At 36.9% G+C, this 25,301-nt stretch overlaps 2 protein-coding genes across 2 annotated transcripts in view; both read left to right on the top strand.

Annotated features, from left to right (window-relative positions):
• Positions 1–25,301, top strand: part of LOC137404148 (centrobin-like) — a 577,594-nt gene that overhangs the window by 189,166 nt on the left and 363,127 nt on the right. The window contains exon 6 of the mRNA XM_068090304.1: positions 18,744–18,839. Within this exon, the coding sequence (XP_067946405.1) occupies positions 18,744–18,839 (96 nt within the window). The remainder of the gene's footprint in view (positions 1–18,743; positions 18,840–25,301) is intronic.
• On the top strand, positions 14,740–18,585 carry LOC137404009 (uncharacterized). Its single transcript, XM_068090167.1, has 3 exons — positions 14,740–15,418; positions 17,222–17,383; positions 18,306–18,585. The coding sequence occupies exons 1-3, from the start codon at positions 14,740–14,742 to the stop codon at positions 18,395–18,397; spliced, it is 933 nt and encodes a 310-aa protein (XP_067946268.1). The 3' UTR covers positions 18,398–18,585.

Below are 25,301 nucleotides of genomic sequence, written 5' to 3'. Positions count from 1 at the left end.
CAAACACGGATAAGAAACTCACCTATTGTTCTTATCATTGTATGACTTTCCTGTTCTAGAATAGGGATTTCTTCTACAGTTCTCTGCCACAATTGATAGCTCTCCACTGGCTTAAGAACATCCTGTGAGAAGGTTATATCTGAAACATCAAAAAGTGACATCAGCATGGCTTGCTAATATAGGGTTTTCATGTGTAAAAGTTGAACAAGGAATGTCTAGATTTGTTGCGGGGAATTGATATTTCATGAAAAAACTTACCTCCACGGACAACTGTCCATGGGAATAACTCTGACTTCAAACAGCTTTGCAGCTCTTCTGTTGTTGTTTCTGGATGGAGGTTGCTGTACTCTAAAGCATTTTTCTTATAGCTGCAATGGTTTGCACGCAGACGCGATCTCAACTTCTGTGCAATTTTTCCACTCTCTGTTAATATAAACAGCAATTACATTCTCGATAACACAATGCATAGAAAAATTTTAACTTTGATTTTTTTTCAGAGAGGTCACCTGACAAACCTACCTGATTTCTTAAGAACATCTTCTTGCCGCAGGATATTGACTCTGAGGTCTTCTAAGACAGCTTGTATGTTATCTGGTTCTGAAAGATAATACAGTATATCAATCACAAGATTTTAATCATACATCTATGTGTATACTTCTCAAAGTATGTATGTGTGTATTCCGGCTATAGCTACAATTAAAATTGCTATTATTAAAATAGCTACAGCTGGACAATGCTGACGCAACATCATGGCGTATGTCATTAGAAGCCTAACGCTTATTAGCAAGCTTAATGGAATTTTCCAGTGGCAGTGTGCCAGGCTAATAGCAAAGTGGCAGGTAGCCTGTCTTGACAAAATGTTGTTTTTTGTAGGGTGGTCCCCCGTCGAGCGGGCGAGCAACAAAACAGCTTGTCAAAAGACGGACTGCACCTGATGCATCAGCTGCACTTATAGGAAGTTGTTCTCTTCCGTCTATGCGGCTTGGTGGCAATGCTATGCAAAAATTATGTAGAAAGAAATAAGTTTACAACGTTTAACCAAAGACTGTTGGTTGTTTACAACTCTGTTGTAAACTTTAGTAGAATTTAAGAATAAAATAAATTGAAAATAAATTCCATAAGAACAAATAAAACTGACTGATACAAAAATAGAAATTAAACTGACTGAGCGCACAAATAATGACATGTTTAGTCGCTATTGTTGCCTAAGTTCTCAAGTTCTACTAAAGTTTATTGCAGAGACTGGTCGCTGGTTAAGCGTTATAATCGTATTTCTTTCTACATAAATTTTTGCGCGAAATCAGTTATGATTACCAATGGAGCGACCGACATAACATTGCCACCAAGCCGCATAGACGGAAGAGAACAACTCCCTATAAGTGCAGCTGATGCATCAGGTGCAGTACCTCTTGTGACAAGCTGTTGTGTTGCTCGCCCGCTCGACGGGGGACAACTACGCAAAAACTACAGTTTGTCAAGACAGGCTAAGTGGCAGGCAACTCTCATCACTCCTCATTGTTTATAAGCTGATTTTTAATACCCGGGCAACGCCGGAGGCACAGCTAGTTGTTACTATAAACTACAATGAGCATCTTTCACCATGAAACGTGAAAGTCATCTTTCCATAAGGGCCTCATTATACTCATATTATTATGAGCATTATCATGAAATACAAATCATCCACTGCTAATTGACCCAGAAAAACAATCATTTATTCTCTAAGCGTGCGGAAATAGTATAAGTAAAAAACTCACTTGGCGGCGGCTTGGCAACAAGGATTGCTCTGGCCTCAAGTTCAGCTAAAGTTAACCCAAATGAGTGGCAGTGTGCATCCACTTGTGCCTTTAGAATGGGTAGTTGTTTCTTGGCCTAAAACGAGACGTACTCGGCACTATTATTCTTCACTTGTTGTATAACTGCAATAAAGCCAATTATTTATTGAGAAAGCTTGGCTTTTTGTCAATAGTTTAAACAAATTGAACCTGGGTAACAGTACGATTTCATTCTATGATTGCTGTTTCTACATACTTTGGAAAGAGATGTAAATATCTGTTTGGGCAGATTGACAGACCTTCGGAGATTCTAAAAAGCTGCCCCTTGCTCTAAGCGTCTCCGTCTACCTTGAAACAAGAGAATAAATTGGGAAGTCATACCATTGACAAGTTGGCACTTAGGCACAATAGGCGCCAAAGTCACCAATGTGTATTGTCATTAACCAAGTTATAAAACATATCACAGTGGAACAATACACTTAACATTGTCAAATGCAAAGCTAATAACTTACCCGATAGGTTGTATCTATCGGGTAAGTTATCAGCTTACCCGATAGTTAAGGCCTAAAAAATGCCTCGCTTGACAATATATAAAATTGTGCTCACTGAATAAACTCACCATCTGATGTCATGTGTCTTGTTACTTTTCCCAATCGGGACATGTAGCTATAAACAAGTTATGTAGTCTCCCCAGTACTTAATCCTGTTCCTACAGTTACTCTTCCACTCCATTTCATCTGAAAAAAGCAAAAAAAGAAAATTTTGGTAATACGAAACGTAAAACTAAAGTATATGAACGATTACTATATTCATTAGAGAGATTGCTGACAACTCCAACGGTGATTTTTATTGATTAGACAGATACCTGACAACTCCAACGGTGAGCTTTGGCGTGCATGATACTAAGGAACGGGCGTTGCTGCTGTGGTAGCTTCTCCAGCCGCTCTAGCCAAGGCCAGTATCTGCACATTGTATCAAGGGCAATGAATTTTGCACCTTGAGATTCCCTCTAAAAACATAATACATTAGCTTTATGGAGGGAGCATCATAGCAAAAACTATTTAAGATTTCTGCAATAGAAAGAATATTGTAATAAGTAGACAGACATTCCTGTTGCCAGAAAAGAAGTTGTAGGTTTTAGGGAGGTTTGTGAATTTTTTCTGTGACAATAAAAAAGGTTGACTGGACCGATGATGAGGTATTATGGACAACCAACAATACCTGCATAGTGTATGGATATGCGTATATTTCCCCCCTAGTCATATCCAATCCCTTCAACAGGAAACAGTGGCGGCATGTGACTAGCAAACAACCAGTCACATTCTTCTTGGAGAATGCTTTTCCTTTGGCAGACGCAGCCTTCCACACCGTTTCACCACATCTATTGGAGACCTGTAATAACGATCTAGGTAATTGAGGTATATAAAGACAACCACAATTGGCCAGGTTCATTGGCTATAGACCAGGACTACCCAGAAGTTATCTTTTCAAGATATTCCATATAGTTTTTAAAATATTCTAAATTTGACCCATCAAACTTACTAAGATTTTTTTAACTTGGTTGGATGGCAGCACTATCAATTCAGTGCACTGATTGGTTATTCAATGGTACAGCCACCTTGCTGTATGGGGTTTATTAGGCCTGCAACCAAACAATTCACTTGATTCTGCTATACCTATGAGTACCTATTCTGGGTCTTCATAAGGTATGAGATTGCAGAAATGCAATACACTGAATTGTGATTGGATGGTTTTTAATCAACAGGGTTTAAAAACTTGGCTGTGATTCAGACTTATGAGGTTGCTAGATAGTTTTGACGACCTTAAACTCACCGAATTGTGTTTGCTGTTCTTTATACGCGTGACCTGCTCTTCAACGTCACTAGTAGAAACAAAAAACTCTCTTGGCTCCTCAATTCCTGATGAAACTCTAAGATCAATGACAAGAATCAAATTAAAAAATGAATAAACAAAGGCTTCCTCTTTGAATTACTACACAATAGCCCCACTTGGGAAATCTAGTAATAAAATGTGAATAATATAGTTGCACATCAAAACTTTAAACACAACATCATATTAAAAGCGTTGGGGCGTCCAAACATTTTATATGCTGAAAGGAGCTAGTGTTTAGTAATTTGAAGATTTGATTATAGGCAGAACCCACTGTCCCAAAATGAAATTAACCCATATTAAATTGTTACTATCTGTAAACACAGAAAATGCAAAAATCTGATATATGGTTTTTTCATTAGACATCATACCTGCCGGCAGCTCTATAGTGAAATAGTTTTGCATTCCCGTCAATGTGAATCGCATGGGGCTCGTCCAAACATGCAGGGCAACTGAACAAACTACCACCGGTAGCTTTAGATAAATAGTCTGTTTCTTGAATCCTCCATTCCGACATTGAATAGTTAAAAACATCTTGTTTGAGCATGAAACTCTAAATAACAACACAACACCTTTCAAATCTAATGGAAAAGTCAAAGAAATGTCACAAAAGACTCTGTGTCTAGTTTTTCTGCTAATTGCATCCTTGCTTGATGACAAATGCGGCATTGCACAAGTTGGCTGACTATACAGCTCGACACTCTACACATTATATAATGATGATATCACTAACATCCACTGTGAACATAACGATCAGATGTAATACCTCGCCATCCAAGGATGAGATAAAGCTGACGGAGTCTAACAGACTTTTAAGGCTTAGAGATGGCGAGCAGTGCTGCAGGATTGAAGCACTCAGAAGAAAACTAAAGTTGAAGTAGGCTCTTCCCTCAATGTCAACAGGCCAAAGTCCATACTGGACCAGCTGTTGAGGCTCCCGCCAAGAAGACCACGAACAGGCTTCACAGACCATAACGTCTATTTTTTGGCTGACCATCCCTGAAAGATTAGTTCAGTTTTTACAAACACAAAAAAACATTAGCCTATTCTAGTACAGCTAACTAGGGTAGCCTATGTTAGTACAAGTAACCCAGGGTAGCCTATACTAGTACATCTAACCTAGAGTAGCCTATTCTAGTACAGGTAACCTAGGGTAGCCTATACTAATATAGGTGACCTAGTGTAGCCCATGTTAGTACAGGTAACCTAGAGTAGCCTATGTTAGTACAAGTAACACAGGGTAGCCTATACTAGTACATCTAACCTAGAGTAGCCTATGTTAGTACAGGTAACCTAGGTTAGCCTATACTAATACAGCTAACCTAGTGCTTGTAAAGCTAACCTTTGCTAGTATAACTAATCAATTCAGTTGAAAACATACCTTCAAAATAAATAATTCTAACCATCTCATATCTACCAGGTGGACAGAACACGGTTCCATTGCAGTCTGGGCAAACCTGATGAATGGCAGACTGACGATCATCTGTAAAATTATATGAAAAATGAAAAACATAATCGCCTTTTATTATCTTCTGAGTTTGTGATATATATATTCGACATATTCTTGATCATCTCAGATAACGGAATAACACGGGGATGCTCACCAACTCTCATTTTTCGCACTCTCATTCCATCTGCAAACAATCTCCCAATCTCCTCTCGATGAAGATCCCAATTCCCTTTCTGGGTCTGGATGTAAATCTTCTCACGGTGTCTTAATGACTTCAGTCTGGTCAAAATAGTTTCATCTACAATAACACATTAGATAGTACAACCAGTGTGATAGTTAAACATGAATATTATTAAATTATAAGATGTATGAGGAAACAAATATTCATTTTACAACCTCCCAGACATGGAAAAGGACCAATCAGATTGCAGCAGACTCATTATAGCGGTAGATTCAGGCTTGTTCAGTCAAATGACCTTAGGTCTAAGATTTTTGGCAATACAAACAGCCAGCCATGCACAAATGCCACAAAACCTAGCCAGCTTCATTGGCTATAGACCAAAACTGTCCATACCCAGTCTTTTCTAGAGACCACATGTAGGTTTCAAGATATTCTATTTGAGCAGTAGGCAGCACTTGATTTGATTGACCTTGACCAGTCCTATCATTATGTGAGTGCAATGATTCATTGGCACAGCCACCTTGTATAAGTTTTGCTAAATGGGTCTAAGGGTATGGTTAATTAAGCCTGCAACCAATCGATTCACTTGATTCTGATAATCCCTGTGGTAGGTGTGCTGGGTCTTTATTACCTATGCAGCCTGTGTTTGTTATGACATCACCTCCACTGCCATCACCAATTTCCATATCACAAGCTGACGTATCTATAATATGAAAATCAATATTGGTAATTAAAAAATACAAACAAGAATAGAAAGCACACACAGCACATTGATTTAATAATAGTATTTACTTTGCTCCGGCTCTCACCTTTAAAAGTGGTTGCTGCTATTCTACTGTTGTCAATTGCATTCTTCAATTTATGGAGACACTCCTGGGCTTATTTTTTGCTCTTACTCTGCCTCTTCTCTTGAAACATACAATGCATGTTAACAACTAGGCAAGAATCATGATACCCATAATTACGCTACACATGGCATATTAATAAAACTGCATCACTGTCAAACTTTTTGACAGTGAGGTAGTTCATGATAAATGCTCAAAAAATGTAAAGCCAGCACTGGGCCTTGCTGAACCGACGTGTAGTGTCTCATTACTTACTTTCCAATTGATCCTAAACGCCAGTTCAAGGCATGTAGGGTATATTAACCTGTATCACCGAGTATTAACTGAGCTCTGAGTAAAGTGAATCAAAGTATAGTTGTTGGCATAAAATGAGGGTTATAAAGTAGTAAAAACTATATATACGAGTATTTATGTATCATCAGTCCGATTGTCTAAGGCCAAAGGTGATATAAATGATATATATGAGTATTTGTGCATATCATTGAGTATTACTAGTCTGATTGTCTGTGGGCGGAAAATATATTTTAACTTGGTTTTTAATGCGATTGTAAAAGCTAAATCGCCACACATTTGTTCGGTGTTGGTGGCTTAATATCTTACTTCTAGTGTCATGTGTAACAAGTGCAAATTTAATGAATTCATTTAATTGTATGTTATAGAGACCCGCTTCAATTTTTCTCAGAAATAGGGTATCCAGACCATAGAGTTATCTCCCCCCAGAGTGATAACTACACGAGCGTTTCCGGTGCCAATAAGGAGCGTTTAGGCCATGCCTCTTTTTTGTGCTAGTCAGTTGTAGTGATTGACTAGATCAATAACATCAGCCATGAGAAGGGTTAAACAAGGATCATGAATTCCAGTTGAGATAGTAATTAATGCTCATATTAAAGAAATGATGATTATAGTTTATTACTCTAATATATGCTTATTATTTAAAGCAATTCAATACCTACCAGGGATTGCTAAACATATTATGGAAATGTTTACTTTTTCATTTCCATAAAAATAAATATTTCCATAGTTTTAGGGAAATGGATATGAAAATTTTATTTTACAAGTATGGAAATGGTATGAAAATGGAAATAATAATGGAAATGAATTATGGAAATGCTATGGAAATGGAAATTAATTATAGAAATGGAATTAATATGGAAATGAATTATGGAACTTTTATGGAAATGGAAATAATATGGAAATGAATTATGGAAATGGAATTAATATGGGAATGAATTATGGAAATGGAAACAACATGGAAATGGAAATAATATGGAAATGAATTATGGAAATGGAATAAATATGGAAATGAATTATGGAACCTTTATGGAAATGGAAATAATATGGAAATAAATTTTGGAAATGGAAATAATATGGAAATGGAAATACTATGGAAATGAAGTAGGGAAATGGAATTAATATGGAAATAAATTATGGAAATAGAAATAATATGGAAAAGAGTTATGGAAATGGAATTAATATGGAAATGAATTATGGAAATGGAAATAATATGGAAATGGAAATGAATTATGGAAATGCTATGGGAATGGAAATGAATTATGGAAATGGAATTAATATGGAAATGAATTATGGAACTTTTATGGAAATGGAAATAATATGGAAATGAATTATGGAAATGGAAATAATATGGAAATGGAAATGAATTATGGAAATGCTATGGGAATGGAAATGAATTATAGAAATGGAATTAATATGGAAATGAATTATGGAACTTTTATGGAAATGGAAATAATATGGAAATGAATTATGGAAATGGAAATAATATGGAAATGAATTATGGAAATGGAATTAATATGGAAATGAATTATGGAAATGGAAATAACATGGAAATGGAAATAATATGGAAATTAATTATGGAAATGGAATAAATATGGAAATGAATTATGGAACCTTTATGGAAATGGAAACAATATGGAAATAAATTTTGGAAATGGAAATAATATGGAAATGGAAATACTATGGAAATGAAGTAGGGAAATGGAATTAATATGGAAATAAATTATGGAAATAGAAATAATATGGAAAAGAGTTATGGAAATGGAATTAATATGGAAATGAATTATGGAAATGGAAATAATATGGAAATGGAAATGAATTATGGAAATGCTATGGGAATGGAAATGAATTATGGAAATGGAATTAATATGGAAATGAATTATGGAACTTTTATGGAAATGGAAATAATATGGAAATGAATTATGGAAATTGAAATAATATGGAAATGAATTATGGAAATGGAATTAATATGGAAATGAATTATGGAAATGGAAATAACATGGAAGTGGAAATAATATGGAAATTAATTATGGAAATGGAATTAATATGGAAATGAATTATGGAACTTTTATGGAAATGGAAATAATATGGAAATGAATTATGGGAATGGAAATAATATGGAAATGGAAATACTGTGGAAATGAAGTAGGGAAATGGAATTAATATGGAAATGAATTATGGAACTTTTATGGAAATAGAAATAATATGGAAATGAATTATGAAAATGGAAATTGTGACATACACGTAATCCCTGATACCTACATGACTTGCCAAGGCACTGAATAGATAGTGAGTGAAAGTGAAGGTAATGCAAGCAGTTACTCATAGATAACATACATAGTCATACTGGGGTTGTATTACATTGGTGTGATGGGAAGCAAATCAACTGCTATCAACTATGACCTGTACTACCCGGTGTTGCCCGAGTAATAAAAAAGTATTTGGACAGAAAATTTATTTTTATATAACATTTACTATTCTAACTTTTAAACTTCATATCTTGAGAAAATATTTTTAACCAGTTTAAATGAATTAAAAGGAAAAAGAAAACAACTCTTAAGGTTTGCAAGCTTTTTCAAACAACTACAACTTTTAAATTTCATATCTTGAAAGAAGTGTTTTGTTGAAATAAATTAGGAAAAAAAATAAAATTGTAAATGTGTTTAAATGTAAAACAATTAGCAAGTAGTGGCTAAATATAATCTGTTTAGCTATGATTACAATGAAAAATTATTTAATAAATAAGGTAATAAAAAAGTCTATTTTATTTTTAAATAATTATAATTTAGTATAATTAAGTATAATTTATTTTTATCTAACATATAACAACATTTGCCACTCTAACTTTCAAAATTTTTGCTTGCTTACATCAAGCAAAGATGTCCACTAACTAGTGGACATCTTGCTTCAAGCTAGTCTATGTATTTGATTGATATGTATTGAAATCTAAGATTACATGCAAGGGCTGTTTGTGAACTGAGGTGACAATGAATCACTCTATCACCATACAATGTCAATACTTTCAGTTGATGGCAGTTGATTAGCTTCCCATCACACCAATGTAATACAACCCCAGTATGACTATCTATCTTATCTATGAATAACCAATGATATACAGCCCCTCATGTGTGGGGGCTGTATATCATTGTAGTAACTGATTGCAATAACTCATTTACTTAACACCATCTATTCAGTGCCTTTGCAATGCATGTGGGTATTGAATTGCTTTAAATAATAAGAATATATTAGAGTAATAAACTATAATCATCATTTTTTTAATATGAGCAATAATTACTATCTTAACTGGAAATTCATGATCATTCTCATGGCTGACGTTATTGTTCTGTCGATCACTACGATTGACTAGCACAAAAAAGGGGCGTGGCCTAAACGCTCCTTGTTGGCACCGGAAACGCTCGTGTTGTTGAATGCACAGTTATCACTCTAGGGGGAGATAACTCTATGATCCAGACTGTCTCGCCTGTCACTCAGAGAAAGAATTTCATTTTCGTCGCGGCATTTTGTTATACTAGCTCTTTTACGGAGCCAGAAAATCATTCACCAAAGGTTACCAAATACAACCCCATCCATTATCATAAGTCAAGATTGAATAAACCAACTTTAAATACATGAATAATTATTTATGATATTGAATATATTAATTTTAGTAAATAATAACAAAAAAATAATGGTTTAGAGTCAAATATAACAAATGGTAAAGTACAGACCTTTTCTCATTCTGTTTCTCCTGACACGACCAGACTTCACAAGTTCTTTGAGCGTTTCCAAGAGCAAAAATCTATGGGACTTAGTAGTTTAGTAGTGTTGCGAAGCGTTGTGTTCAAGTTATTAGTGCTGAAGAATTGTCAAGCAAAATAATAAATATTTATCCCTTCGCAAGCGGTGCTGTCCGAATACAACAGCGCACCTAACAAAAAAATCTACGGCTCAGCATAGATATAGAGATAAAACGCAACTTTTCATTGGGTGCAGAATCGTTAGGGACACTTCGACCGTATGCGTCGTAGAACGCCCATCGACGAGATCAGGCGACCATGAAGCACGACCGATTTCGTGGATGAGCTACACGCGTCTATCGACCGTTTTGAGCGTATGAACTGCGGTATGGGCTGAATTTTATTGATGTAAGCAGGTGTACCTTATCACAACAATGGCCACATTTTGCAATGGGCACACAAATCCTTATTTCAAGCAAAATTTGGTGCGTCTTTGAAAAGTGTAACAAGTTTCCAAGCATCCTTGATCTCAATGCTGTTTATTATCTGCCCTTAAACTAAGTGTTTGGTATTTTGGAATTTATCTGAAAAGCACTTGCCTTAATTACTCTAGGACACTTATATTTCGCTAGTGTTTAGTTTCGTGAGTAGCATACAGATTAAAGTTTTGCTGCAACTTATTTTCGCAGCTCTGATGATTGCGAAAATATAATGATGTGAAAATAAATGCAGTGGAACAAACATAATTATATTCCTCAGGTTCGGTTTGCCGGTAAGAAAATATTTTCATTTTGGGACTAGTTTGTAATTGTGAATCGCAGGTAGAATTGTATGGCCGAGATCGATAATGCAATGTGATCGCTTGCTGCCATTTGTTTCTTGGACTATTGTAGAATGGAATTTAATCACGCTGAAAATCTTAACGTTTTTGTCACAATTTAGCTTTGTTTTTACATTAATGTATTTTAATTTTAACGATCAGCGGTGTTATGTATAGGTATTAATTTTAACAGTATCCCAAACACTCAACTGCTGCTAATAATTGCTGAACATCTTTTTTCCAGTAATTATACAAATACATACATGATACAGCTGCTAGTAATACTACAGCTACTGCACAGTGTGTAGTTATTATGACTTCCTTTCTTCCTTTTTTATTAGTGTTATTTATCAGAGCTAACTCTTTCTCTATTGCCTCATCTTCTGAATCATTACAAGTTATTAAAGAGGTGTCAGTGGTGAATCCAAACCGTTCCAGAGCCATGCTGCTTGTGTAGTAGGTACTGCGAGTGTCAGTGTGTCTTATTTTCTTTCATCACACGGTGCTCACTGCATTGATTGATGTCCCCAACAAACGATAATGCTACTAATGCGTGTGCATTGACATCAAATTCCTATCATGATAAATCATTCTTAATGGGAAAATAATTATAATTAATTGCAAGATAATAACGTAATAAATTTGGACAGTCGAATTATTTTGTTGGTTTATAATTTAATGTTGCTATATTGGTCGTTAAAAACGGTTAAATCAATGTTGTTATATAATTCCATTCTACAGTATCAATGAATGAAGCTATTTAATCCCGGCGTTTTTGCTCGTTTGTTATGATAGTTTAGTTTCGCTCATGCAATTTTTGCGAGAGGATGACACCGCGAAAACGCGAAAGTTAGATGAGGCGAATACAGATGTTTCCTAGGGTAGTAGACCTTGACTAGTACCTGCCACTAGCTATATTACTATGTGTGACATTGGCTAGCAAGTGTCTATAAGTTATGCACTGTTGTTGCTAGCTGAGTGTGAGTAGCTGATATGCTGGGATATTTAACATACATGTACTTATTGGAGTCTTTAAATGTTTTCATTAAATATTTACTGTTTGTGATTGATTATTACTAAAATGTAATATAAAAACATTGTACTCAGTACCTACATGTTAATCAACAATGGATATTTATCTTGAGTTCTATTCAATTGTAGCAACACGGATTGTATAAAGGTTTACTGTATACAAAATTGCTATTAGTCACATTACTGACAGCGGTCACAATGTGAATATTTATAGTGACCGTGGCCATTCTGTTACTAGTAAAAGTAACATAATGTTTGTTATTTTATTATATGAAATTAAGCAGATAAACTTCACTTTAAATACTAAACAGAAAGTGAAACAATTCAAGGCTGTATAACCAGCCAATCGTGAAGCTGCAGTAACAACTAGCTCCTGTTCCTTTATTCAATATCTGATAAATTCATCATGAATCACTGTTTGACTAACTCTTTATCAGCTCAGCCAATCAGGAGACAGATAACATTATTATAACCAGCCACAAGCTATAAAGAAGCCTGTAGTAGTCAGAGCAGGTGACAAACAGAATAGCAACTGGTAAGTATAACTTATATATTATATTAGCATCTGTTGCTATTGTACTTAGTGGGAATAATAGAGTAGATGAGGAGAGACACTGAGTCAGTGTGATTATAATACAACTCTGACCTCCTGAGATTATCACTCTATACCCTGAGGAGACTCATAGAGTCTGTCATGTAGTGAGGTTAAGTTAAGGTCAGGAGGCTCTGGTCTCATTCCTCAGTCATAATCAGACTAGCAATCACTTTCTGCTACAGATATTTCATGTTTCTCAGCTCTGACAGAGTCTGACATCCCTGGGCCTACCTTTAATACTCTGTAAACAGTGTCGTATAGTTTCACAGAATCCCGCGACCAACAGAAGCATATATGGGAGGGAGCTCGATTCCAAACAAACAGGCCACGCCTACTATTTTTATATAAGTTATAATGGAGAGGTCGCAACATTAATCAACAAAAACTACTTCCATTAGCAGTCGCTTTCAAATTGATTGGTGTACTATGAACCATTTGAAAGAAAACAAAATTTCCTACAAAAAGGTGCTAATAACGTTTTTGTAAAAACGTAAATGCACAAAAGAGCGGTATTGAGAGCGAGGTATGAATATTCCATTAGAGACCAGTATGTCGATCGGGTTTGTTTGGAATCAAGCGTTTTTTGTTTCTGGCTTTTGGTCACAGGACTCTGTGAAACTATATGGCTCTGATGTTTCTCAGCTCTGCCAAAGTTGACATCCCTGGGCCTACCTTTAATGGTGCGTTTACACTGGCCGATTTTGTCACCGATTTTGTCGTGCACAGACAAATTTGATGAGTCGGTGTCGGTAGGTGTGAACAGAAAGATCGGTGTCGGCACCGACCTGAAAGTCGGTGTCGGAGATACCCAGCAGTGCCCGGTTGCACCGACAGATCGGACGCTCATCAGCCAATCAGAAGCTAGGAGCCTCTGATTAAATGAGCCTAGGCTTTAATGACAGTGCTAAGTTTCTGAAACGAAAGGGCTAGGTTTAATGAGAGGCTAGAAGACTGTCATTAAACTTTCCCTCGTTCTTTTTTTAATAGTGAACCAGCATGGCTAGCAACGATGTGAATGCGAGAGTACCAAAAAATCAAGTTTTTTCTTTAATTTAAATTAATTAAAAGTGAATAGCCAGTTGTACGACTACTACTAGTTCTACTACTAGTTCTACTACTAGTACTACTGTAAAGGAATTTGCCGGCCCTTACTTGGCACGATTTAGATTATGTCATACAGAAATAAATTGCGTGTGATTTCATTCAATGTTTTATTAGCGAAGGAAATTCACTAGCCGAGGAGCGTACGGCCATTTGCTCTGTCTACTAAGTGAGCGTTGCTCCCTTATATACAATAAAATTGCCCATTTCGGCTAACGGGACCGGACGAGAACACCGGCTAGCAATGTTTAAATGGCCAATAATTAGGCCCGCTAGTGCGTTGATATAACAACATAAACGACGACAATTGATAGCATAACGAGTAACAAGGCCAACAATAAAAAGGCAATTAAAAGAGAATAAAAAGGTCAACTCATATAATAAAATATATACAAACAAATAATTACAAGAAGTGTAAAGTGTTGGCCCGGCGTCCATCACACTACTACTACCACAAATATACATTCACCATTCAATCTTCTTCATTATTCATTTTATTTATTGTAATTACTCTGTACGTACAGTTCTTTGCTCGGATTTTCATTGCCTCATCATTCATTCATTGCTTGGCATTCAGTAGTTGCTTCTAGCGGTAGTAGTAGGAACAGTAGTAGTAGTGTAGTACTAGTATATAATTTTCCATATCAAGCGCGTTGATTTTTATGTGTACTCGTCTTCGCGTGGTCGGGTGAAGGTCAGAACGGCGAAACGCTGTGATTGGCTGTTGGTACCGACAAAAATCGTTTGATCGTTGCAATGTAAAGTGGGAGTCGATGTCGGCACCCATACGTGAAATGTCGGAGGTACCTGTCTGAGTCAGGGTATTGGCACCTAATCGGAGTCGGTGTCGGCCAGTGTAAACGCACCATAATATTCTGTAAATATCCAGGGTTCACCTGCAGCCATTATGTTATGGTTGGCAGCTTTCCAACTATGTAGTTGAGTCACATTTTCTACCCATTTCTCTATCATATTTTACTGTATGCAGCAGCTAATAGAGTGCAGTACATATGTTACAGTTAAACATGGAAGGATTGTTGAAAAAGTATGTGAGAGAGAGAAAGATAGAGATTAGTGCTTTGAGGGCAGCCTTAGAGTCAGTCCAACCAGCTGAGCTGCTGAGGTTACTGATTACTATCAAGCATGACTCATACACAGCTATTATGGTGTCTGCAGAAGGAGCCCACACAGAAATCTGTCGGCTGCTTCTCTCACCAATCAGAAGAACAGCAGATGAGTTGCTCTGGATGAAGGAGGAGCATGGATATACAGCACTACTCCTTGCTGTAGAGAGGGGAGACAGTGAGTGTGTAGAGTTACTGATGGACACAGTGAGTGATGAGAGGAAGTACAAGTTTGTATCTGAGAAGACTGACAAGGGTACCACAGCTATAGCACTGGCTGCAGGGTGTGGAAGTAGCAAGTGTTTAGAGTCTCTCCTCTACAGCTTCTCCTCACTACAGAGAGACTCCCTATTAAACATACAGAATAACATCCTCAACACTCCACTACACCATGCAGCATACTGGGGAGAGACAACTGCTCTGAAGGTCATGTTAGGATCCGTGTCTCTAGTGACTGTCTCTTCACTCCTCAACATAAAGAATAGTGACAAAAGGACTCCATTGGAGGAAGCTGAGTATTGGGGAAAGAAGGAATCATCAGAGCTGTTAAGGAGATGGCAGCTGAAGTCAGTATTAGAAGGTAGGATTGTTATACAGTGTGATACCAGCTACTCACTTGAACTGTTCTACTGCTAAACTCTTCAGTCTCAGCAACTTTCTACTGAAAATCTAAACTAAATGCTAGTAATTTATTCATTGTATACATTTACTGTTGAACTCTGGGACATACCCTGGATAATTGCATCTCTATTTTCCTGTAAACTCACTGAGTCTTGCATAGACAGAGTGCTGCTTGTCTCCAGCCTTCAGCTGAACAGTTTATAGTCTGAGTATTTAAATTAATATTATTATTCAAAACTGGTAGGATTGAAGTGATGTTAGCAGCTCTTTAAATATCAACTCCTTGTGGCAGATTCAGTAGCTTGACTCTCGTGTTCCACACTATTTTGTCTGTTAATATTTCTGTATTTTGAAATGTCTGAGATGTGAAGAATTTAACACAATAGTAATAATACTATGATTATTGTATGTAGTGGCAGATTAGTGAGTCATTCCTTCAAGCTGAGGTTAGATGTTGAACATTACACTCCTTTTTTATGAATAGCTAATCATCTATGCAGCAGTTTTTGATGGAAAGTAGAAAGTATTACAACCATATTTTACACTGCTGTAGATTATTCACAGCATTTTAATTGTTCCTAACATAACGTGACTCTATACTTTGTCATATTCAGTAGTAAACTGGATGACAGACTAAAGTAAATATTGTAGCAGCCCCTTGCTTTAATATTCAGACTTTAATTCTATAACAATACTAATCTTTGATATAAAGATTAAAATTAGATTAACTATTTCTTATTTTACAAACTCTAAGACAATGTCTGGTTCCATTTTCTAAGGCAGATGCTAACAGGAACAGCTTCTATGGTGCTGAGTTATGTTAGAATTTCATTATTGGGGCTGCTTAGAGAATTCCTTACCAAACAACATCAAAGTTAATTTTACTCGATGCATGTAACCTTAATGCCAATAAGACTGGTAGATGTGTAATGAGCTTTTTTATCTTATAAGCTTTTATTCAAGCCACATTTATACACATCAGATACTGTCTCTTGTTTTGCTTGGTAGGCAACAACTAAACACTTTTACAGCAATTTTTCTGCTAATATAGCAACTCTCATCTCTTAAAACAGGTGGGAAGCTTAGCAGCCTGCCTGCCAGCCTCTCTGCTTGCCAGTGTGCTTGCTTACCAGCCACACCTGCTGGCACCTGCTATTTCTGTGTCTACATTGCTGTGTCCACCGCTTGCTTGACCGTGCTTGCCTGCCAGTCAGCTCGTCTGCCGGTTTAGCTGAGTCAGTTGAGTTGACAATGATTGATCGCTTTTGCCTCCTAGTAGACAATGGTCATATGTTCAGGTCACTAAATAGACAAATTGATTGCCCTGTTTGCAAGCAAGCCTGCTCACTTTCACCGAGTCGACAAATGATCACACGCTATGCTGCCTAATCCACGAAGATCACACGTTTCGCCTCCAAGTCGACCACCATCGCGTGTTTTTGTGGCGAGTGTTTGACTTGATTGCACTAATATGGAGTTTGTCTGCCAACCGGCCCGCCCTTGTCAGCCAGCCTACATAAATATATGTCGGCCATATAGCCGGGCTGATCAAGACAATTTTTTATGCTTGCAGCTCGAGTCTGAATTTTGCTGAGCATATCTACCAGGCCGGCCTGCTTCTGCTAGTAGGCTACTGCTTCTGTGCCTGCCTTCCTCAACACCCATTTGCCTCTACAACCCTCTGCTTCTACACCCCTCTGTCTCTACACCCTTCATGTGTCTCTATGTACTATTCACAGGTTCTTTTTTTATTATATTGAAGCATTGGATGACGCTAGACTACAGATAAAAACACTGCAAGAAAAAAATGACCAGAAACTTACCGCTCTACAGAGAGAAAGTGACCAGAAAATTTCCACTCTACAGAGAGAAAGCGACCAGAAACTTTCCACTCTACAGAAACAAACTGATCAGCAGGCAGGAGGTAACTTCCTATGTTAATGTCTTACTAGTCCATTGTTAGCATAGTACTGAGGAAGAGAGGTCAGTGGGGATAGACTAGTGAGTCATTCATTCAAGCTGGTGTTTAGCTTGGCTGGCAATAACTACAAAGTTTTATGACTCTTTAAAAGTTTCATTTTTCTTGAGCGCGAATGGCTTCTGCGCTTGACACACTCAGTACTATTACAATGCATATACTACAAAAAATACCTAACTGCCTGTTTGCCCCACCTACTTGGAAGTCAGCTAGCCGACCTGTTGCAAGCTTGCGCCAGTACATGAAGCTCATGTGCTTTTGATTTCAAGTAAAGGCCGATTGCGCAATTTCACTGCTGAGTACATGACTCTATCACACTCCACATAATCTGCCTGCCTACTTGGGTCAGATCTAAAAAGGATAACAATTCGTGAGTTTCTAGCCTGCAGTTCCTAACTCGGTTTGAAAACTGTGTAGCTGTGTTGGCGATTATATGTTATCAGTAGTACCATGGACGTAATGGATTTATTTAATAGAACTATAACTGTTTTGTAGCTAGACTAATATTTGCTAAAAAGTCAGGTTCAAATTTGTATTGTAATTAGAAGAAAAAGTAAAACTGTTTTGTGGGCAAGCCAAAACCTGCTGTAGTCATATAAAATAACCGTTTTGCAATGTAGTACATACGTAATAGTTTGTAATAATACTATCAATGTACAAGCTCTATTCAAAAATATACTAAAAACCATTTACAACAACAGCCTACTACAACTACTCAGTGCAACTAGCATTAGCAGTTTTGTAGTTGCGTAGAAACGGTCTTATTAACGCGCAGTTATATTGTAGGCGCCGAAATTAATTCACGTGTACATTCCGCAACTGATTTAGGAATTGCGGCTAGAAACTCACAAATCGTTATCTTTTTTAGATCTGACCGCCTACTTGTGTGCAAGATCGCCAGCCTCTATTCTACTATATACAATGCATATAGAGTATATTTATAGAACGGCTCAAGACTGAGCTCGTCCACCCACGCCTGCCAGGCCAGCTTGTTTCTGTCTCTGGGAACTTGCCTTTGCCTCTAAGCACTTGCCTCTGTGACCCACTCACTGCCTCTGCGCTTCTACATATGTTCCAGTTTCTACACCCTTCAGTATCTGCGCTACCATTTACATTCTTGCCTTTATGCCCAGTCATTCAGTTCCTTCTGTAATTGACAATGCATATGAAAGCCTATTTAGCCTGCATGTAAATGTGCTAAGGTACATCTACTCACCAATGTATTCAGCATCTTCTGTCATTGTCAAACGTGAGCTATGAGAGTGTTGAATATCTATCAACAAGTTTTTTTTTCACTCTGCTTCAGCTTTGGATGATGCTAGACAACGAATTACAACACTGCAACTAAAAAGTGACCAGAAACTTTCTGCTCTACAGAGACATAGTCAGCAGCAGGCAGAAGGTAACTTCCTATGTTATTGTTTCACTAGTCCATTGTTAGTATAGTACTGAGGAGAAGTCATTTGCTTCCGCAATTGACAATGCATATCAAAGCTTTGTTAGCAGGTAAATGTGCTAAGGTACATCTAAGCACCAATGCTTGCAGCACCTGCTGTCATTGTCAAATGTGAGCAGTGAAAGTGTTGAATATCTATCAGCAATTTTTTTCACTCTGTCATAGCTTTGGATGACGCTAGACAACGAATAACAACATTGCAAATAGAAAGTGACCAGAAATTATCCGCTCTACAGAGAGAAAGTGACCAGAAATTTTCCGCTCTACAAATAGAAAGCAACCAGTCAGTCTCAGCTCTACAGAGAGATACTCAGCAGCAGGCAGAAGGTAACTTCCTATGTTATTGTTCACTAGCCCGTTGTTAGTATAGTACTGAGGGAGAGAAGTTCGTTACTTTTGTAATTGGCTATGCATGTCATAGTCAGAGTAGGCGGATCTATTTACACGAATATATGCAGTAAAATATAATGCAGCACAAATATATGTGTATTGCAGCATATGTAGCAATATATAGGTAGCATAGCAGCATGTATATATTGCAGCATAGCAGCAATATATGTGTATGCAGCACAAATATATAAGTATAATATATATACTTATGCCACACTGTTACTGCATATATAAATATATGCAGTAACAGTGTGGCACATGTAACAGAAGGTTTTTCACCTAGGGTCTAGAAGACTATTTACTCTCCACCTCATATCTTGAATATCTAGTATCACCCAATGCTAGTAACCTATAAATTACCTACTAGTATATATTATAGTAGCTGTTGTACTGCTCTGATGGTCTGATTCTATAAGCCTGTGGTTGATCAATCGTGGCTCACTCCTGGTAACTTCATGCGGATAGGTTGATGCTGCTTGAGTTATATAGTATGTGAGAATTTACTGCATAAGTTCATGGTGTTAAATCAAAATGGGGGCAGTTTGACTTTTAGAATGTTTTAGCAGATTGATAGAGGTTTGTCATTGATATATCTCTGCTCATCAGTAAAAGTAACCCTTGTTTATATTTCAATTATGATGACGAATGCATTTTTATTCAGATTTGGCTGCTACTCAGCGGAGGATGGAACAATTCGCTGCGCACCTACAAACTCCAGGTGATACAAATTTAACAGGCAATCAATGTCACCACCCGGATAGTTAATAGTGTGGCAGCTGAGACTGACAATCTACCCAGACAGACACTAAAGATGCCGAGTGATCTACGTTTTAGCCCAACTAGCCAATGAGCAATGACAAGAGAAATGACCAGCCAGCCCTCAAACCAGAGGGCAGGCTTATAGTAAATAAGGACACGCGCGGGCCCCACTAGAGGACACTCATTGTCAAAGTGATCACATGATGTTGTTCTTTATATTGTAATACATCCTGCTTGCATTTTATTATTCCTGATTAAATATACTTATTCTTTCAACCTTCTCTCTTCATCCATACGAAATGCTCAGTTAGACTTTCTTTAACAACCGCAACATATAACTAAATCTCTTCTTTTAAAATTCATAACTTTGCTATACGAAGCAGCAATGATGTCGAATTGATGAACATGCCTAATAGTTCATAATAGGGTAAAATTAGAGGTATTACAACAGCTTTTAATTACTCCAGTTATATACATGTAAAGTCTGGCTCCTTATCAAACTAAAGTGAAACTTGAAATAAATAAACAGCAATTTATTAAAATTCTTCCAGAATAAAATTGATCGTTTTTCGTAAATTACTTAGTCCTGACTGCTGTCACGCTTTTTTTAGATGGGTCAAAGCTGCTCCTTCCTGCTGCAATGATAAGGTGGAATTATTGACACAAATGGCTCACATTAAATGTATTATTCTCATGATCTCTTGGTAATACACAGCATTCTGGTTGTTGCAATGCTACGATGAGACAATTATTGTCGTGGATTGTATAGGGGTAACCCGGGCACCGTTGGCCAAAATTCACTTATTCCACCATAGCTGGTGCGATTAGTGATTACATCTTTCTAAAATTTTGACATGCAACTCAGATATATTTTATGTACTAAAACATATATGTGACCTCTCATGTGAAAATCAACCAAAATGAGGGATTTTCAGATTTTGAGTTAGTAACACAGCCAGATGCAGAATTTGGTGGAGAACTTAAAGCATTTCGGATTTTTGAGTTAGCTTAGGTAGTTCATGACATATTCCGCATTTTCGGAAGGCACGTCAGCAAAAACTGTCAAAATCTCAAACGGAGAAAATCGCAAATAAAGACGCGACACACAGAAATAGGTTGTTTACGTTAGGTCATCCTTGGATACGGCCATTTGTATTTCACTGACTGAGGTGAAACTTGGTCTTTAGGGTAGGTAAGCATCCTGAAACAGTTGGTGTACACCATTTTAAGGTCAGCACAACAAAAGATTGGTAAACCCTGCTCTAAAATTGAAAAAAATTGAACATTTTTACGCATCTGTACTTTACACTAACCACACATTAGGAATAAGATGAGAAGCTCCTAGGTATATCACCACTAACTGATAGGCTTCAAGATTTAACATCACATCTGAAATCCATACTGAGGTTTATTTTGCTAAAATGTGAGTTTAAAAAAAACAAGGGGTATCAGACCCAAAACCACGATTACATTCCTACTCACATCTGACTCAGAGAAAGGCTAAAATTCATATTATGGTCACGTTTTACGTCTTTTACCATGAAGACGGGCAAACTAAATCCTCAGTGCCAAGACGGCAAAATTCTCAAATGTTAGTTTGCAAGTATTCTTGGCGGTCATAGTCTAAACCTTCAGGTATTATCACATTCGGCAGTCCATTGATACCTTTGAGTTTTACATCACACATCATGGCAGGGGAGTCTAGATACGTCTGAACTTTTACTTTTCCTAAACCAAACAAAAACATGGCTGTGCATCAAAGTGACTCTGGTAGCATGGTTAGCAAACAGTACACACAACAATCTATGAGAATAACCTGTCATTGTACCGGGGTAAGCTTGGCTGAATGAAAACTTGTGAAAGCTCTTAATTCCTTTAATTTAGAATTATATCCTTAAATTCCTTTAAATTAAATTCCTTTAATTTAAAATTTTCTTTAATTTTTAATTAACTTACAAAAAAATCTAAAAAATGAGCTAATGAGGTGATTGGCAACGGATTCTGACTCTGAGACACTTTTACAAGTAATAGACTTGGTGGCTTAGTGATCGTGTGACCAAGGGATTGATTGCTCATGCCATAGGGTTAATTTCAGCAGGCAAAAAAATAAACACAAGCATTGACACATTGAATAAGTCATGTGGCAACTGGCAATCAATTATGAGTGAAAACACACCTAACTCAAGCCTGTGAGTACGACTGATCATTGAGTGATGTATTGTAGGATGTAATTTTATGTGACTTGGGGAGGCATACACTGAACCAGCAACTAGTAAGCTACTACACCCATACTATTACTACCAAAAACAAACAGGATAGATCAGAAAAAAATTCAATAAGACTCACCATGATATTTAAAGTTGCATACTGACCTTTTTCTGATCTTCTCCTTATGCTCGAAAGGTTTTGTGGTGTTCCCATCATCCACTCGAGTAGAAATTCGGCCCATGATAATCAAATTTTACTCTGTCTTTGAAATTCCTTTAATGTAAGTCAGCTGACTAAAAATCAGAGTTCTGTCAAATTTGTTGATGCAGTCATACTTGCAACTGATGCTAATAGGTTCATCAGACACCATAGGATGAGCTGGTAAGCTGGCAGCAGGTGATTCGGAGTCATTAACCGGAGTACTATACGATTAAATAACAGTTAATCCTTCGGTAAGTTTAACATCGTCTTCTTGTCGTCAATAAATTCGGGCATCCGAGCTTGCAGGTCATCAGTAATATGAAAATCTAGATCTCTAGACATTGTTTCTCCATGTTCAGCATCAATTTCATCGAGCAATGTGCCAAGTTCCTCAGAAAAAAAGGTGTTTCGAAGGTTTAATATCTTCACGAGTCGCCATTTTGATGACGTCACGATCGCATAGCAACGACTACAATCGCAAATTTTCGGTATAATGAGCCAATAAAATCACTTTTTGACTTCAGAAATGAATTCCTCACACTCTGATTGGTCTAGGGGGAAATAATAAACAAAATAGCCATGTGCTCCCCAATAAACCTAAGGCAAACTTTGAGGCTTCATTACTAACGATAGTGAATGCCGACTTTTGGTCGATTTTCACGCGAGAGGTCACATATTTTGAAAAACCTAATGCTGATTTTGTCTCTGTAGAAAAACGGATTACAATAGTACCTGGCAAATGGCCAAAGCAGCCCCCCCTTTTAATTTAGACTGGGTGGTACAGAAAGATATTAATTGCATAAACTATGTACATATGCTCTGTTTGCCATTCCTGACAGCTGTACTCTCTGCATATACTAGGATGGTATTTGTATAAGCAAAGACAATTATCAGCAAATAATACTAGATAATAAAAATCTCTATTGCCTTGGCTGATGGTTGATTTGCCAGCTAAGAGAAATTAACTGCCTAAATAATCATTTTACTCTGTTCATCAATATAAGCGTACAATATTATTGACACTTATGGTGTTTTCATTTACTAGATTTCTATTGATCTAATCTACAAGTATACATTAACAATGCAGCTGTTATAGCTGAATAGGCTGGCTAGGATAAGAGAAATCAAAACCAGGCTGACAACAAGTGGTTGCTGGGTCGAGTTTCTATTTATAGTCAAGTGAGACAGAGGCATAGTCTCTGACATACTGATCAATGACAGATGCAGTCCTCAACTTCCTTGTATGAATAAATCAGTCACTCAGGTCAAAACTAAACTAACACTGTTGCTATATGGGAATAAGAGGGTGGTAGCACTGGATTGAGGGGCTACCAAGGCCTAATTATAAACCTATATCATCAGCAGTCTTATAAATATTATTAATGTAGCACAATAGCTCAATTATATTACTGCGTTACTGGGCATGTGAGTATAAAATATTCACTACACCTCAAGTACATGAAACTTGACATAAAACCAACTGCATGGAGTGATAACTCCTTGCAAAATGCCTAAATAACAGATTCTAATGACCAAAAATTAAATTTGTACTATTTTCCTGAGGTTGGTTTACAGAGCAGGAAGAGTTGATTATTAATGACATGATTGCTACTTAAATAAGTATGGCCCTGTGGTGGTCTAATGAGAAACTTGAAGGTGATTGTTGGTGTGTCATTCTCAATGGCTATTAATTTTGCTAGTTTACATATAAAACATCTATTCAGTTTTTTGTGTATCACTTATGGAGAGCTCCAACACCCTTCACAAGTCACTGAGGCAGTACTTTGATCAATAGATAAACAACTGTTATTATTTAAACTCTGTTAATCCCAGAGTAGGGTTATGATTGTATTTCTATCTGAATTGTACTCATGGTGTAGCAAATTGTGTAATCAAAAATGTCAATATATGTTTATCATAAAAGCCCACTGCCACCTCAAACATAGCAATTCACAGACTCTATCATACAGCCACATAGAGTCAACTACTACACATAAACATTACCCACAATTCAATTTTATTTGTTAAATAATGACTATCATTAATCTTACTTGGCCTTTTAAGAAGGCAATTACCTAAAGCATTTGCTGTTTTAAACCAGCACTTTACCAGTAGTATTTATTCTATGAAATGTTTTAATCACGTTAACTTATGACTGATTGGTCAACTAAGAGAAAGTAGCTGCCCAATTAATCAATTTTTTATGTTTGTTAATTTAATTAAGCTAATTGTAGGCATATAATGAAAGAAAATTATCAGCAAAGAACATTAAATAATAAAAAATATCAACTGCTTTAGCTTATGGGCAATTGGCTCGCTAGAAGAAATTAGCTGTCTAAACAATTACCTTTTTCTTTTCATCGCTTCAAGCAAACAATATTACAAATTCTGTGATTTGGACCTTTTTTGTGAAAAGTGCCCTTTGTGATGAGAACACTTACCAATGAAGGCCCTTTGTGATTAATAACATTTGTAAGCAAAACCCCTTGTGATGTGGGACCTTTGTGATGAGGATCCTTAGCGATGAATATCCTTTTGTGATGAGGTCCCTTCGTGATGAAGACCCTTTGTGATGAGGACTCTTTGTGATGAGGACCCTTTGTGACGAGGACCTTTTGTGATGAGGACCCTGTGTGATGAGTATCCTTTGTAGTGGAGACCCTTTGTGATAAGGACCGTTTGAAATGAGAACTCTTTGTGTTGAGGACCCTTTGTGATGAGGAAAAGGGGGAGAGTGTAAAGGTAAAATTTTGAACGCTTTATGACAAGTCAAATCTTAAGAAAGATCAGATTTTCTTGAATGAGTAATTTACTAACACTTGGACCAGCATTTCATTATAAGACTTACCA

The sequence above is a fragment of the Watersipora subatra genome, chromosome 9 (assembly GCF_963576615.1).
Source record: "Watersipora subatra chromosome 9, tzWatSuba1.1, whole genome shotgun sequence".
Taxonomy (NCBI): Eukaryota; Metazoa; Bryozoa; class Gymnolaemata; order Cheilostomatida; family Watersiporidae; genus Watersipora; species Watersipora subatra.
The sequence above is the reverse complement of the archived record's forward strand: the minus strand, read 5'-3'. Positions and strand labels throughout refer to the sequence as shown.